Source organism: Merops nubicus, unplaced genomic scaffold (genome assembly GCF_000691845.1).
Source record: "Merops nubicus isolate BGI_N331 unplaced genomic scaffold, ASM69184v1 scaffold19007, whole genome shotgun sequence".
NCBI classification, from domain to species: Eukaryota; Metazoa; Chordata; class Aves; order Coraciiformes; family Meropidae; genus Merops; species Merops nubicus.
This window is the reverse complement of record NW_008621208.1, coordinates 30,753-46,872: the sequence shown is the minus strand read 5'-3', so window position 1 is coordinate 46,872 and position 16,120 is coordinate 30,753. Positions and strand designations below refer to the sequence as shown.

Here is a 16,120-nt window from a genome sequence, read left to right as displayed (position 1 = left end):
CGGGGTCTTTTTTCCCTTATGCCTCTCCCTGCGGGGCCGGCCGCACCCTGGGGGGAAGCTATAAGGCAAACTCACCACCTCTTTATGAAGGGCTGTGGGAGTCACCCATATGTCAACCTTAATTCGGGGATCAGGGTTCAAACCCCAGCATTTCAGGATCTCCAACAGGGACAAGACCTGTCCCAATGCAAAATTGAATTGCCACAGGCATCTGAAGGCTTTCCTATAGGTACAGGTTCATCCCTGCGCATCACCTGAGTGGGCCTCGGAAGCAAACCCCAGGAGCACTGTAGATGCCATGTTATATGACAGCATGGAAGCTAAGAATCTACATTTAATAGATCCTAATCTATTTCTAGATTATATATAGATTTCTATATATAATATATAGATTACCTATAGATTTAACAGATCCCCACCTAAGTCTATTAGATTCATAACCTTAGAAGGACTTACACAAAACATGGCATTACACTTTGGATATTGTTAACAAGTCTGCCTGTTGCACGGAATATGCCTTAATTACAGAGTTTTCTCTAGATGTCTGAAGGAGAAATTAATAAAAGTGCTGTACACCAAAAAAAACCCCAAAACTGTGACTCACCTCTTTCTCAGCATCTTCCAATTTCTTTTTCTTGCTCTCGGGCATCAAATCATCCAACCAACTGAGCTCCCGCTTAGTAAAAAAGAAATCCATGAGTTTCCGGACAAATACCAAAGCTAGGACCTGTAAAGATATTAATCCAAAGAATAAGGAAATTAAGCAAAGAAAACTGACAAACAGGCTCATAGAATCACATATTCAAAAGTTCCTGAGTGCAATGAACAATCTTCCTTAATGCAAATGTTTGTTCTGTAAAATTATTAAGTACTACTCCTTAAATAAAAACACCAAACAATTTTTTTTTAAATTTTTTTTTTTCTTTTTAGGAAAATAATTTTTCCTAAGAGAATACGCAGTTGGGCTATCCACACATATAAACAGAGTGCAACCTAGACTAAACTAGAGGTTGTATAAAGAATCCTTCTCTACTTAATACAGTATGAATTGTCCTGAATTCAAGCAATATTATCATTACCTGCCCACAATTTTTTTGTTGAGAAACAATTATCTACAAGTAACAAGAGATTGGGTTTTTAGAGGAAATAAAAAAATATTTCATACCATCATAGGAAAGACAATAGCAGCTCTTGAAACCTTTATAATCCACAGAAGCACAAGACAACTCAGCTGAATTACAGTGAAGAGATGGACCTTTCTTAGAGGAACATGCCTCAGATAAATAAAATCTGGCTGATGTTTTGCAGGCATCCAGAATAACTTTATCCTGTCAAAAAGCTAAAAGAGAAATTTTTAAAAGTTTGCATCAAAATGAGCTGTAGGATCATCTGTGCTGACATTCACACAGTGCCTAAGAGACTCTGAATATCCCAAGAGTCTGGCTTCTTTTCTAAAGACAAAAACTGCAGAAGTTCAGGAGCACAGGAACAGACTACCTCAGGTACAATCATGAGCAATGAAATCTGTACTAGTCCAGCAGTGGTAAAGGACTCATCCTCTCTCCAGCTGAGCCACCAGAGTAAGAATGAGAATCATATTATTTATGTAAAGTTTAATTATGTGGTTAGTCATACTTCTGAAGTTCCTTTCAGTTTTGATACACATTTGTTTCCCTAGATATTTCTATTGCAGCTGTGCTGAGATATTGGATTCCACTGATTTACATTCTGTACAGTCATACTCCAGGAAACATCCTGATCATAACTGCATAGTTTGTTAGACACAAAGAGAAAAATTACTTTAAAACAGTATTGCTAAGATTTCAAGTCAAGAACTCTTAAAGTTAGGCAAGGCCAGACTTCAAAGTAGGGGTGAATCACTGACTGGAAGGTGGTTGATGCTGTTGGGCATACACACTATTACACTGCCTTTCTAATACATTCTAAACATTTGTTTTTCAACAATTGAACTCTGCTTCCTTTAGCACATGAAATGCTGATCATGGAAGGATCTTTTCAGCCTTTTATCTCCTGTGAATGAAATCTTTTTCTTCCCTAGTTTGCTTCACCAGACACCATCTGAGGCTGTTTTATTCCCCTATTGTACTGTACTTTCTTCACAAAACTAGGAACAAAGGAAAAAAAAAAAAACAAAACAAAAAGAAGGGAAAGCCAGAAAGCCAACTCTCATGCCATTAGTGATGTACATGAGAGGTTCTTCTTTTTCAGACCTGTCTGGCTCCATACTGACCCAAGACTTTGTCAGCTGCCAGGGCAGAATGATGATGGTGATGCATCATTTCTCCCTGGATGGACGAACCATGCTATATTCACAGAGTCTTCAAGAAATTCAAGTTTCAGGAATTTTTACTGAGCATGTGCAAGCTGCATGTTTTTTAAAGGCTTATAATTTGGCCAGATTTGAGCAGATTTCTTTTTCACTGAAGCAGCAAAAAGCACATCCTCCCACAAAAGCCAACTTTTCAAATCTCAATTCCTTGTCCCAGCTTGGGGGAGGGAGAAGTGGAGGGGGTTGCTATCACTTTTCCAAGTAAAGATAGCCAGATTTTATCATGCCTTAAAAACATTCCTCACTAGTGCACTTTGAGTCTCATACACTTATTCTCAGAAACAGCTGAACAATATTAAGTTGAAGTTATCTAAAGCCAAGCTACACTTCTTAGAATATCAACCCAAATGATAAGAACTAAGGAAAGTTTTAGAAGAATAATCTTTGAACAGAAAACACTAGCCAAAAGGGAAGAGATGTTGTCAGCTTTGCCTATAAATAACAGAAAGGTTAAAAAACCGACATTTTTAACTCATAACCAAAACTTTATAATGAAATAAACAATTAGGCATTTTCTTTGCTCTTTGTATTTGACAACCTTTTGTACAGTATAATTCCTAATTTTGTCATGTGCTTGTTCTTTCTCAATTGTCTTGGAAGGTGTATCAATATCGCAACTTTTGATAACAAACAAAGGCACACTTAAATATTTGAGTGTTTTTGTCAGATGGGCTGAAAGATTTGACATTATGCCATTTAATGCTCCAGTCATCCAGGAGAAGTGGTACATAGGATACCACAACCAACCCTGAGCTGAATGCTGGAGTGCCTGGCTTCCACCACAGGCACCTCCTTAAGGCCACTGCAGGAATGCTGCCCTTCCACTAGACTTACCCTTCATCCTCGAGGCCAGAAATTAAGTGGCAAAGGATTTGCAACAGTTCTACTTCCCTACCTAGGGTATTTATTTGCACAGGAAATACCTTCAAAATCTCACCTATGTTAGTTTTAGGGCAAGTTAGTCAAAAGCCTCATATAGGCAAAGTTCAAGATTTTGTGTACCACTACGAAGGTGTAAACTTGGAAGCTGAAAAGGTATCAGGCAATCAAGTGAACAGGGAAGCAAGGGAGAGGGAAAAGCTGTAGATACTTGTTACTCCATTTTCAGGCTCAGCCAGAATTCCCTTGACAACAAGGGAGAACAGAAAAATCAGCACCTAACAAGTAAAAAATTGGAGCACATTACCTAAAGGGAATACTCTATTTAGAGAGACTCCATTTTCCTTTTTAAGGGAATCACTTTCAAGAATTTAAGGTTGGCAACATTCTTTTGGCAACATTTGTTTAAGATTATACACAAAAGATAATATAATAAGAATAGATACACATTTTATAGAAGGCATAATCTTCATAAATCCATTTTACCTGAATTCCCTTTAGAGACGAAGCACCCATGTAAAGAAATACTCCATAAAGTACTGGCATAGGAATAAACTGCACAAATAAGCAGAGAGAGGGAAGAGCATATTAAATACCATTTAACAATTTTAAATGCTTTTAGCAAAACATTCTAAACAGTTGAAATTCAAAGTGCCATATGCCTGCATTAATCAGACAAGTTGTAAATTCAGAGTCACTCAACTACAAATTAATACTGTTTCTCAGAGTATTAAGCAAAAAAAGAATCTGTCTCTACAGCTTTTTTTTCTCCTCAGAGCCACTTACTACAAATACTTTATTGACTATTAATAAAATTAACAGAACTACACAAAAAAAAGAAAGTGTTTGATACATACTTAAATTCTTTATTTAAAAGACTGCTCAGGAGAGCATCTGAATAGTAAAGCTACTAACTTCAGAAAAATGTTTAATACAAAATATTTCATATTGCTAAAAGAAATGTGTGCTGTAAACATGTAAAAATGGGTGAATTACTTTCATGGAATGATTTTGGAAAAGACTATTTTAAATGTTAAGCTTCTCATTATACAGTGTGTATGTAAAGGAATAATTCCACAGGTAAGTATCCATTTTCCATACTAAATACACAAAACACGTTCTGTGTGTTTTCAAAGTGCAGGTTTTATGACCTACTTAATGAAATACTATAAGGAATTACAAGTTCTAAGGGCTCTATTGCCTTCCCTCTGACAGCATGCAAGTCTAAACTTTGCTCTTACTGAAGCCAATGGCAAAACTCCCACTGATTTCACAGAGGCCAGATAATTCTTAAAAACACCCAATATATAGACGCTATTATAAATGCATATATCTAGACACCCAGTTTCAAGGCATTGATTAGCTGTGTTGAGTATGCAGGCAGCAGGAGAGAATTTTCATGTTCACTTCCAAGAAATGAACCACAGAACTTCTCCTGCAACTGAAAATATTTTAAAAATATCCGTAAACTACAAAATGTTTTTAAATTTTCTAAATGAATTTATCTGTCCGTGTAAGTTAGCAAGTCTGTTTCATGGTAATTTGCCATGGGCCCAAAGTATAGGCAAAGGTTGAATCTTCATATAGTGCAGGTCAATGGCAGAATTCCCTTTTACTTCAGTCAGGCCAGGTTTTCATTACAAGGTTTTTGCCTTAAAAATGTTACATGTCCCTAGTCATTTCATTAGACAAAATTAGAACTCTACTTTAGATTATCATTGTGCTAGCTAGTAATGTGCCTGGAAAGGGCACTCCTTAAATAATACAGTAATAACAGTGCTTTAGCTTTTTCCTTACTTCACGAATTACCTTTAGGATACTTGTCAAAAAGACAGATGAGCCCATAAGGATAAAAATCATGAGCCCTGTGACTCTTTGCTCCCGAATTCCAAGAAATTTTGGCTGCTCCCCTGGAGCGGAGCACTCTGATTCCAGTTTTAAGCTGTTCACGTGGGAAATAGACAGGACAGTAGCTGCAACAAACCATGGCAATCCCATAATAGAGCACACTCCCAGCATGACTGCCACCATGAGTAGGTCGAGATGGTATCCACATCCTTTCTGTTAAAAAAAAAAGTAATGACAGCAAGAAGATATAAAATGACAGCTGAATTAAGGAGAATACTCCTGGCAGGCATTCCAAATGAACAGCTAGAGACTATTAAAAATGTGTAACTTGTAGGAAAAAATAGCTTCCTTCTATGTGTTATCCATGTTGGGTCAGCAGTGATGGCAAACAGGTTATCTAAGGCAAATTCTTCCTAGTTCACAAGAAATGCTTAATGTTATTAGACACATTCCAGTTAGGAGCTAAGTGCACATCTCATAAATCCACTTTGCAATGGGCACCAAATACCCCTCCTGCTTATGTCAGAGGTGCCTGTAAGTCAATGGGAAACACACACACATCCATGTTTTCACTAACTTTTTTCTGTGGATAACGGTAAGCAGAACATCCAGCTGCACTGCCAACATTCCACCATGCTAATCTTAATAGACCCTCTATGAATCCTTACACAGGAGGCAGAAAAATACATGCTTTGATTCTTTCCTACACAAAAATTCCAAAGTTTACGTCTGCAAAGTCAGTTTATGCTGCAAAGGGCCACAAAACCATATTGATCCTTTTCAGGTTTTTAGAGATGGTAAGCATGCCACAGTAATAAGTTTTCACTAATGTACTTTCATCTTACCTAAAACCAGATTGCTCTGAATTAAGAGAAATTAAACTATAATTAGGCTACACATTAAATTAAAATATAAAATAATATTAATCATCAGCTACTGGTTTACTGGTTTCCTTTCTCAATACTTAGAAGTAGTAACATAAACATTCATATGAGAAGTCAATACAAAACCTCTGGTTTTGGATGATCTCTGTATGAGTTAAATATTCTCTGAATTTACCAACAGGAAGATGTTGCTTTGCTTTTGTGGTAATGGATAAAATGCTTTAGTCAAATCTTAAATACATTTACAAATCTGAAAATAAAACCTCTGCTTGAAAATTACTAGTGACCTGTATCAAGCTTGGTTGTACAGATATCTGTCACCATAGCTGAGAGGGATATTTCTTTTTAATTTCAATACATATCTGGGACCACCATGCAGCTGCCAGCAGGAGCTCAAACTATATTTCTTTTTAAAGTCAAGTAGTTACCTCTACAAAATGTTGCAATATAGCAACAAATCCAGTGTCATGGTCTGATGAAACAGTGATGTTCATGCAAACAATGTGAATATGTTGAACCATAATTTTGCCTGTAAACCCATGTAAATGCCTTTTGACATAAAAAAGTAACTAAACTAAACTTGGAAGGGTTTGCTGGAGAGACTGCCAAAAGCTGAAATGTGCACTATTCAAAATTTGCTATGGGAAGTATAAAAAAAGAGAGGAAAATGAGCTGGAAGCAAACAAACTATTTCTTTCTGAAGACAAGTTTTACTTCTAAAATGGGAAGTGTCTGGGTTTATGAAAATGTAAGCCACATATCAAAATGAAAATGCCATCTTATTTGCTTACATTATTTAAAAAGGGGAATTCATATAAGAAAATGAGAAGCACCAACTCTAGCATCCTTCCCTCATTCACCAAAAGTGCTTAAGTCTTATCTCCAAGACACATCTTCACAAACCCAGAGTTGTGTCAAATACAGATATTAGTTACACGCACAATGCACTCAAAGAAAGAGTTTAATCCTAGATCTTAACAGAGACACCTTTTTTTACCTTCTGACACATTTATGAGGAATGTATCTGCTAATGCATACAGAATCTGAGAGCAGTTCCTCACATTCATACATGATCTGAAGAACCTGACATATGGGAAGAAAAGGAAGCATAGCAACAGGTGATGCTACACCAGACCCCAGCAAAACTAAAATGCAGCAAGACAAGGGGGCAGCCAGGAGGACCATCTGACTCCCAGATGCCAGTGCTGAAAAAACACATTCCAAAGCTTGGCAGCAAATTCCTGCATCTGTCAAGTTAACCACATGCAATGCTATGGATTGACATGAAGAGCCAGGCTGACAAAGAGGGCAAAAAAAGAACATATCAAATGTCACAATCATCCAAGAAGAGGCAGTGCAAAGTGAAGGTTGCAAATGCATTTGCTAAAGCAACTTGGGATTGGATTACTGCTTATTAAAAGTATGTCAAAAAAAAGCCTAAGCTCACTGCATATACATGTACAGAAACCTGCTGCTAGATTTTACCCAACAGTTTTTCAGAGGGGTGATGTCCCTTTTTCTCTCTCCATCTGTAGGCAGCTAAAGTGTTAGAGAACAGAGCAGGAAGTTGTCCTATGTCGTTTTAAGAAACCATTGTGCCTCTAAAGCTTTTATTCTTCTCCCTTCTTTGAAATGGGAAGGGCAATAGGGGAAGGAAAAAAAAAAAAAAAAGAACAGGTAGAACCACAGAGAAGAATAAAGAGGAAAACAAATAATCTTATATTACAATTATATTACAAAATAACCCCTGAATAGTTCTTCAAAATCCAATCCAGTAGAACAACACTGTCAATATCTGAAAAAGCAATTAATAGTATGGTACTTAAGGAAATTATTAACTTCAAATCTTTTTTCTTTAGGTGAATGGGTATCATACTTCTAACTAAAGCATAAAGGATAGCACTTTCTTGATTCAGGAACTCTGTTCCAAATTACATTCAGAAAGACTTCTGTAAGGCAGCAAATCACTGACACAGGGCATATGTACTACACAGACCAACAGAAAAAGCATAACAATTTAAAGCGGTCCTATATAACATATAATAAATTAGCATAGTCAACTAGATGAAGGTACAGTATATAACCTGGAAGCAGAAAATTACAGTGAAAATATAACTATTTGATTAAATACCTTTAGTTTGTGTTCTTTTCTGTTGATAATGACAGCTGTGATCTGCTGGTCCATAAAGATAAGGATAGTACAAAGCAGAGCTGGAATTACAGCAGCTATCACTGTCCACCAAGGATTAGGCCCCACAGGAGTAATAAACCAGCCACGATCATCTCTGGTGGGCTATAAAAACAGAGTCATGCACGGCCAGTCAGAACTCTAAGGATTATTTACATTTCACCTTCACAAGAATGCACACAAAAACTTTACAAGGATACAATTTCCTTTAAAAATCAATTTATGTAAGAGCACAGAAAAATGCTAAACTTCCTGCAATACCAAAAAGAGAAACTTCATATAATAAAATCATCTGGGATATTAGAGATTGGTCATATTTGATACATCGAGCCCAGAATTTGGAAGGAGCCCCAGAACACTACACTAGTCTAGAATTTGTGTAACTTGAGCCGTGTTGGTCCTCACACAAAAGACATTAGGAAGCAGGATGGGGCCTGATGGTAGAGGCTCATTTACATGGGCTACTAATCAGAGAGGTTGCATCGTACTTGATAAACATAAAAAATTCAGAATAGTACCATTACTCCCCGATGACAAAACAAAACGTAATAAATCCACTATAGGACGCTACTTTGTCAAAATAATAAGGCAGTGCAATTTATTAACAAATTACCTTAAAAGCATTTGGAACCTGAAGCTTTGGTGATGGAATCCCAATGGCATAGTCAATTAAAACCATGGACAAAATAGTGAGAAAGACAGCAAAATCGCTGACAACAGATCGCACCTATGATTATCGAGAGAAAGGACAATTTTAACTAAAACATTCATGTGTGATTTAGGATTTACTTTTCTTCAGTTTCAAGTCATTTTGTGCTAACTGCTAAAACCATGCTTATTCTGATATAATTTTCTAAGAATGATCCAGCACCCATTTTGCTACCAGTTACCTGAATTTTTAATGCAGATGGAATTCATACTTACACATGACTAATAACAACTTCTGAATTCAAAAAATGTCACACACCTTTGTTGGGAAGTATCGACTAGTTTTGAATTGCTTCAGCGTGGATGACAGTGTTACTGTAGAAAAGAATAAGATGACAGACCAGAAGAGGACATCTGGAACATAAGGGCCATGATGACCACAGGCTCGGCCAACAAACTCTCCATGAAGCTTTTTACATTCCTATTGGGGAAAGCAAAGCAGTGTTGTTCTGAAAAAATATCCATGCTTGCACCAGTATTTTCTTTCCGCTTTCCTAAATTGCAAGCAGATTGTTCTACTACATATAGCAAAATAATTTTTAGCTATTTATTCTTTTAAAAATTAAAACTATCAATTTCTGTATGTAGTCTGCATGGAACACTCTCAAACCCTCAGAATAATCTCTTGTTTAACCAGTATTAAATAACGAAGCCACTAAGTCATATAACAAATAAAGAAATCAACATAACCCCAGATTCGTTTCAAACCAAACAAGTACACTTAGTTATTTTCTGTTTACAGACACAGACTTCCACTTCCTAATTCTTTCCAAGAGTGTAAAGCAAAGTTCAAAAGCTATCAAGAGAAGGGCTGCTTCTGTTGCATTCTCAAGAACTGATTTTTGTTTTAACTTCACAGGCCAAGCAATCCAAGAAAAAGCTACTTAGAATGTACAGCATTAACCTAAAAGGAGACACATACATCTAATACCACACGGGGGCAGCACATTCCACAAATTATCTTTTTCTTTAAAAAAGTGATCTGATAAAACGCAGCAAAGCTCAAAATCTGTAACATTAATTCTGCCCAATAAAATGTCAGATCAAATATGCAGATACAGTAGAAAACACTTCTAATAACTCTCCAGTACCATCCTTAGTAGTCTAAACCCATACTCATTCCAAGTTATCAAGCAGAGACATGAAGAGTACTTGTAAAAATGTGAGCTACAAGCTCTGGACTTGAAATCCTTTCCTTCTCCTTCTCAAATCCCTCTCCACTTACCATGCAAAAAGAAATACAGGACCTAGAATCAGAGATTCCAGGCAGCAATATCCTGCCACATTAGGATCTTTTAGTATCAAGTGAACTGGGTCATTGATCCATCAGACTCACATCACAATACTGCAGCTTGACGTGTTATGAGAAACTTTGGATTTGAACAAAGGCTGGCTTGAAAAAAAACACACAGTTGCTCAATGACTGTGAGACAAAGGAGAGCAAAACTTTTTATGCTGGTATAACAGTAAACCTGGGATAAATATGATGCACTTCTGACTGATGAAACGAAGGTTTCAGGTGGGGCAAAACAAAGTTCAGGAAATCCAGAATGAATTCTCAAGATTCTGGGACATCAAACAGCAAACTTGTCCTGGCCTGAGCTAGACCTTGACACTGGCACAGCAAAAGGGATTAATTTCATCATAAACATAATGAAAAGGACTTTTATCACCACCAGAATAAACACTTTGCTCGTGCTCATTTTGTCCTAAATAGGGGGGGAAAAAAAAAAAAAAGTTGATCCAACTGTTGTTTTGAAAAGAGTGCCAACCTAGATCTTCAGAAACTTGAAACTTAGACACAAGAAACAATAGAAAGAAATAGTGAAAAACACAGTGGGGTGACACTGACCAAGGTTTATAGACAACTAGGTCTAATATTTTACTGCAATTCTCTAGAACAGTAGAATTGAAGTTTCCTGATGATGCTTGACAGAAATATATATAGGAAAGTATGTAAAACTGCAGTTATTTCCTTGACAACTATTGGGACCCCAGAGAAAAATCAGTCAGTTATACTGAAACTTGAGTTTACACAGGCATCAGTAATAAGCTTTTATAGAAGTTTTACAGGGTTTTATATAATGCAGTCGGTCTTCTACATTTATAGTTAAAACAAAATCTGTTATTTTAAATCTCCTCAGCTGCAAATGTACTCTGAAAAACACTGTCAGAGATCTAAGAAAGTGAGAGGAGGAGTCTGCCCCTGCACAGATGCTCTTAGAGTGTGCTGCAATTTTGAGAATATTCATTCCGGATTGCTGGAATCCCTCAGGCCAGAAGTTCTCAACTTTCTCTCTGCTGTTGTCACACCAACAGAGTTGAGGAGCAGTCCTTGTTATCAAGACAGAGCAGCCATGGAAGGCAGCTCTTGCTTAACTCATGACAGGACAGGAGTTCTGCATTCTTGCCTTTAGAAGAAAAAACATTATCTGCTGGAGACTGTCCACTTGATTGGCTTTTCAGCATTTCATTGTTTATGCCTATGATGAGGTTAATCCAGTTCTATTTTTGAAAGTACCATTGAGTTTGGTGTCGTTTGCAATTAATTCTCTTTGACTGTGTAATAACCTTATCTTAATATAACGTTTTAATCAAGTTGCAAATGTTGTTTCAAAGAAGGTAAACCTGCACTAATAAGCACCTTAAACCTAGAAAAGAGTACCATTTATGAACAAGTTACATACTGTGTGTGGCGTGTTCCCCACCTCAAAAAAAAAATTACACAACCAAGACATACTTAACACTGAAGGCCTATGTAAGACAGAAGTTTTGTCACTGAACACAAAACTACAAAATTTCTCCTCTTTCTCTCCTTTATAGCCCCAAGAGCTGTAAGAATGTTTTAGGGGGGAAAAAGAAATGCTGACTCCCTCTACACAAGGGAACTTTGGTTTTCTCATCTTGCAAAATTCTTGCAACAAATCCATTGTCATTTTACATTTTTAGACTTCATCTCAGTCAAACTCTTGTGTTGGTGTGTCAAGAAGTTTCCAAAGCAGGGCACAAAATGCACATACTTGCTTTAATGTGTACTATCAGAGGCTGCAAAATGCTTATAAAAGGAGATAACGCTACAAAGTGTATATTAATCTTCGTTCAACCATTTTATGCTTTATTTGAACAAATATGAGAGAAAAAACATGGAGTTTTTTTCAACATATTTTATGAAGTAGGAGAGAAAATTATTTATACTTCTGTGCTTTTACTTATGAAGTTCTGATACTTTACTTACTGACACAGTTAGGTTCCCCCACGGCACGTCTGACGCCGATATATTGTAGTCCTGCCAGTATCGTAAGGTTTTATTGCTAGGATGTTCTGGTTCCACACAACTGCATCTGAACAGACAAAATAATATTTTTTCCTTAATGATAAAAGGTGTATCCAGTATTAGTCCAAATTATCAACCTTATGATGTACTGAAACAGTGCTCTACTTTGCTGGATAATTTTAGTTCAAATGAATTCAGTAAAGGCATGCTTTGAAGCAGTTTGGGTTCGGTAGCTAGTGCCATTACTAGAGGACAGTTTGCCGTGAGGTGCATACGCATATATAGTACGTAACGTGACATATTTAAACCACTGTCCACAGCAAGGTGAAAAACCTGATTTCCTCCTAGTCTACTGATACCTCCGAGCACAGCCTGTAATACTGAGAACATACCAGCCCTGTTCCAGCCCCTGATACCTAATGCTTCCTTACATGGGGACTATATACTGTGCAGATTTCTAGGCCAATCCATTTCTGAAATGCAAACTGCCTGTATCCTTCTCTTGGCCAGAAAGCCTTTGCGTGCAAAGCCACCAGACTGCCCGGTCAACTGTCAGGGCTCTTCAAGATCACAGGCACCAAAGGCTCTGTCAGCTTCTGTGTCCATTGTTTTTCCTTTGCCCACAGCTGCTTTCAAAGCACATTTCTCATTTTAAATTGTGTATTTTAACATACAAAACGTGACGAGGCAGTGTGGGAGGACAATACTGCAAATAGGCAATTTGAAAACAAAATTAAGCCTTTAAAGCCTCTGCAGCAACCGTGGGAGGCTTTTTTTTTTTTTTTTTTGACAAAGCTTTTAAAATACACAGGATACTCTGTAGGTTCCAAGATGTCAAGTGTGCTTTACAGTTCTGTTTAAATGAATCCTACTTTAAAAATTTTTAGTACTATCTATCCTGCTACTATTTGAAAGTGCTTATAATGGCTATAAATAAATTCTGTACTCTCTGATAAAGTTTTCAGGAGTAGCTGGGGACAGGATAACATATGACTAAAGAGTGGCAAGCCACTAAGCACACATTTGCATTCCAGTTCTAGAAGAGTATCAGCTTACTCACAAATGTCACCTATTTTCTCTGTGGCTGTGGATCTTTCCACAAAATGACAATTAGCATCTAGATTTGTAATACTTTCTATATAAGAAATTCTACCATCTCCATTATGAATATAGAATAATGCCACTGTATCTTGATTACAATACTATACATGTGACAACAGCTGCACTTAATATATTCATAGAGATGCAGGTTGTCTTTGTGCAACTCCCTGCTTTTATTTTAAATGCAGCCATTTTATAAAAGGAAGAAAAAAAAAAACCTTACAGCCCATGAACAAAAAAAAAAAAAAAAAGCAACAGCAATCAGAGAAATAGAGGGCCTGAGCCAAAAGCCCTTGAAGTACACTGGATCTTTCAAACACCGTTATACGCTTTGGATCAGGCCCCAAGTGCAGAATGAATGCGTGTTCAATGCAAAGTTTAAAATACTACAAAATGGGTTAAATGAAGCACATCACTACTAGTGAGCTACGGTAGCGTAATAAAGTCAACAAACAGTACGTCTATGTTATTGCAGGGGAGTATTTGATGTTCATGCAACAATACAGAGGTGGCTATTTCAGGTTACTACTGTTTCCTGTGAGCACAGGAGCTCCCTGCCCCCTGACGTCCATCGCCGATCGCAGACTGGCCAGACGCTGGGCGATGGCCCATGGGGTTTGATTACAGTAGGCCAAGGTGACGTGGGCTGTTCAATTACAGTCACTGTCTCACTAGAAAGGAAGACTGTGCATGTCACCAACACTACATGGTACAGCTACACTTGCTGCAAACTGCAAAATTACATTTAAAAATGAGAGAAGCCAAAATTTTTATTTCCTTAGTCAGAAACAAAACAATTAAACTATAGTTTAATATTGCTCAAATTATTCACCTTCTGATGAGATCATCACCCTGTTTATTTCTGTATCAATACCACTTGCCTCCTTCACAGCATTCCAGTCTGGCCTACAAAGTTTCAGAGGCACTTACCGATGGCAGGTTATTCAGATTATTCAATAATTCAAATAAGTAACTCACACAAACTCCACCACGCAGACCAAAATCACCTTGCACTCAGCTTTTGTCACTGAATGGGTGCAGAATTAGGCCCTAACAGTAAAGATCAGATCCTGTTTTCTATTGAGAAGATAATTCAAACCGTGATCTCTGTGTTTTGACACACATAACATTACGTTGTTTTCAATATTATGTGTCTTTTGGCAACACTGACAGTTTGATGTGAAATTGCATCATGGTAGAACTGTATTCCAGCATCACACTGACTGCTTAACATTATAGAAATGTGAGATGGTAAGAACTGTCCAGCCCCAAAGTCACAACTGGAGGTACCATTCACTGCAAGAACATAAAATATCACCTACCAAAATGGGACATTTTCTAACAGATGTAATTTCTTCAAACATTACTATTTCCCAACACAACTGACCTGCACAGAGAAGCTCACACTACTGGAATAAGACTTTCTACTGTAATCTTTTAAAATTTCTGTTCTCTTTCATTGTCATTTTCTACTCTGAGACATCAGCTCTCAGGAAAAAAAATTAAAATACAGTGAATTGTTAACCACTAACAAAGCTTTGTTTCCCTGATAAAATATTACTCAGAAGACTGAAATAAATAAAAATTATTGCCACTTGCAGGTTAAAATGCTCTCAAGTTCTTAATCTTAAGTTTTTGTAAAGTTGTTTAAGATGCCGAGCACTTGCCTGCTCAAGACTTCTATGTGAAGTTTATGCTACTACTAATGAGCAAGAAACTATACACAAGTATATTTTCTAAGCAACATATTCAGCTCCAAGTGCAACTTGCTAACAGTACCAAGTTAGCAACATACTCCCCTGCCTTTTAATGATAAGGAGTCAGCAATTGTCTTTGTTATGCTACATATACAAAATGATCTATTTGATTCTCTTACAACACAGGTAGGAAGAAATTGCTTTTTTTTCAGGGCTAGAATATAGGCAGGTAAGAATATGAATCTGGTTTTGCTGGTGAAAGCACAGGTGCCACTACAGTGAGGAAAAAAATATTGTTGCCAATCTCAAAATATAGGCATTTCATTACAGTGATTCTTCTTGCATCTTTACACTTTTGGCTACTGTAAAACATTCTGACCTCCTGGGAGCAATTCAGATATTTAAATGTGAGTGCCTATATACCCCAGGGTATCTTGGACACCCATGATGGGTTGGCACATATGTGAGAGGGTCTGTGGTGACTCATGACTTTTGTTTTCACAGCAGCTGGAGATTGAGATTCAGAATAGCACAAGAAACTCAGCCACAGGTCACTCACTTCTGTATTTAAATGCCCAGATTTTGCAACTAGAGAGAGCTTGCTTTCTTCTAGGGTATTGAAGCATCTAATGCAGACTATTACGAACTGGCTTGTAAATCTGAGGTAGACTAATAAACCATTTCAGACAAGCCAGTCTTCAGGAAACTGCAGGAAAACTGTCAAAAGATCAGAACTGTCTAAAAGAGAAAGCAACAGAAAATGAATGGCCTGAAACCGCTAGCTAAAAGAATAACCAGAGCAAGGAGTCTTTATTGCCTTTACATCTTCCAAGGTGCTCAAGAAATCTCTGGCAAATCAGGATGAGGAACAAAGGTAGATTAGAAATAATAAATTTTAGGACTGGCTGACCAACTGGTATCCTCTGGAGCCTGTACCTCTCTCTTTTACAGGAGGTAATATGAGTTAGTAAATTAGAGACCTGTTATTTTCTATGTAGAGTTGGGGAACATTTTCCCCTCCTTTGCAGATCACAATAAAAGATAAACATCATTGTTGTTCAACAGCTAGTCAGGAGAAAGGGTTTGCACTAGCAAGGCTTCCAGCCTGACTGGAACTGTTTGCTGCAAAACAAGAAACTTACTCCTTAGGTCTATTTCATCAAATTAAATTAACCTGGGTCTGCTGGGGGA

General features: G+C 37.2%; 1 protein-coding gene across 1 annotated transcript in view; it reads right to left on the bottom strand.

Moving 5' to 3' along the window:
• The window catches only part of SLC4A10 (solute carrier family 4, sodium bicarbonate transporter, member 10), a gene marked incomplete at its 5' end in the record, with an annotated part of 55,083 nt that overhangs the window by 9,746 nt on the left and 29,217 nt on the right, over nucleotides 1–16,120 (bottom strand). Inside the window, 8 exons of the mRNA XM_008944395.1 lie at nucleotides 605–727; nucleotides 1,166–1,339; nucleotides 3,716–3,784; nucleotides 5,039–5,290; nucleotides 8,093–8,254; nucleotides 8,763–8,876; nucleotides 9,117–9,278; nucleotides 12,093–12,198. Coding sequence (XP_008942643.1) covers nucleotides 605–727; nucleotides 1,166–1,339; nucleotides 3,716–3,784; nucleotides 5,039–5,290; nucleotides 8,093–8,254; nucleotides 8,763–8,876; nucleotides 9,117–9,278; nucleotides 12,093–12,198 — 1,162 coding nt within the window. The remainder of the gene's footprint in view (nucleotides 1–604; nucleotides 728–1,165; nucleotides 1,340–3,715; nucleotides 3,785–5,038; nucleotides 5,291–8,092; nucleotides 8,255–8,762; nucleotides 8,877–9,116; nucleotides 9,279–12,092; nucleotides 12,199–16,120) is intronic.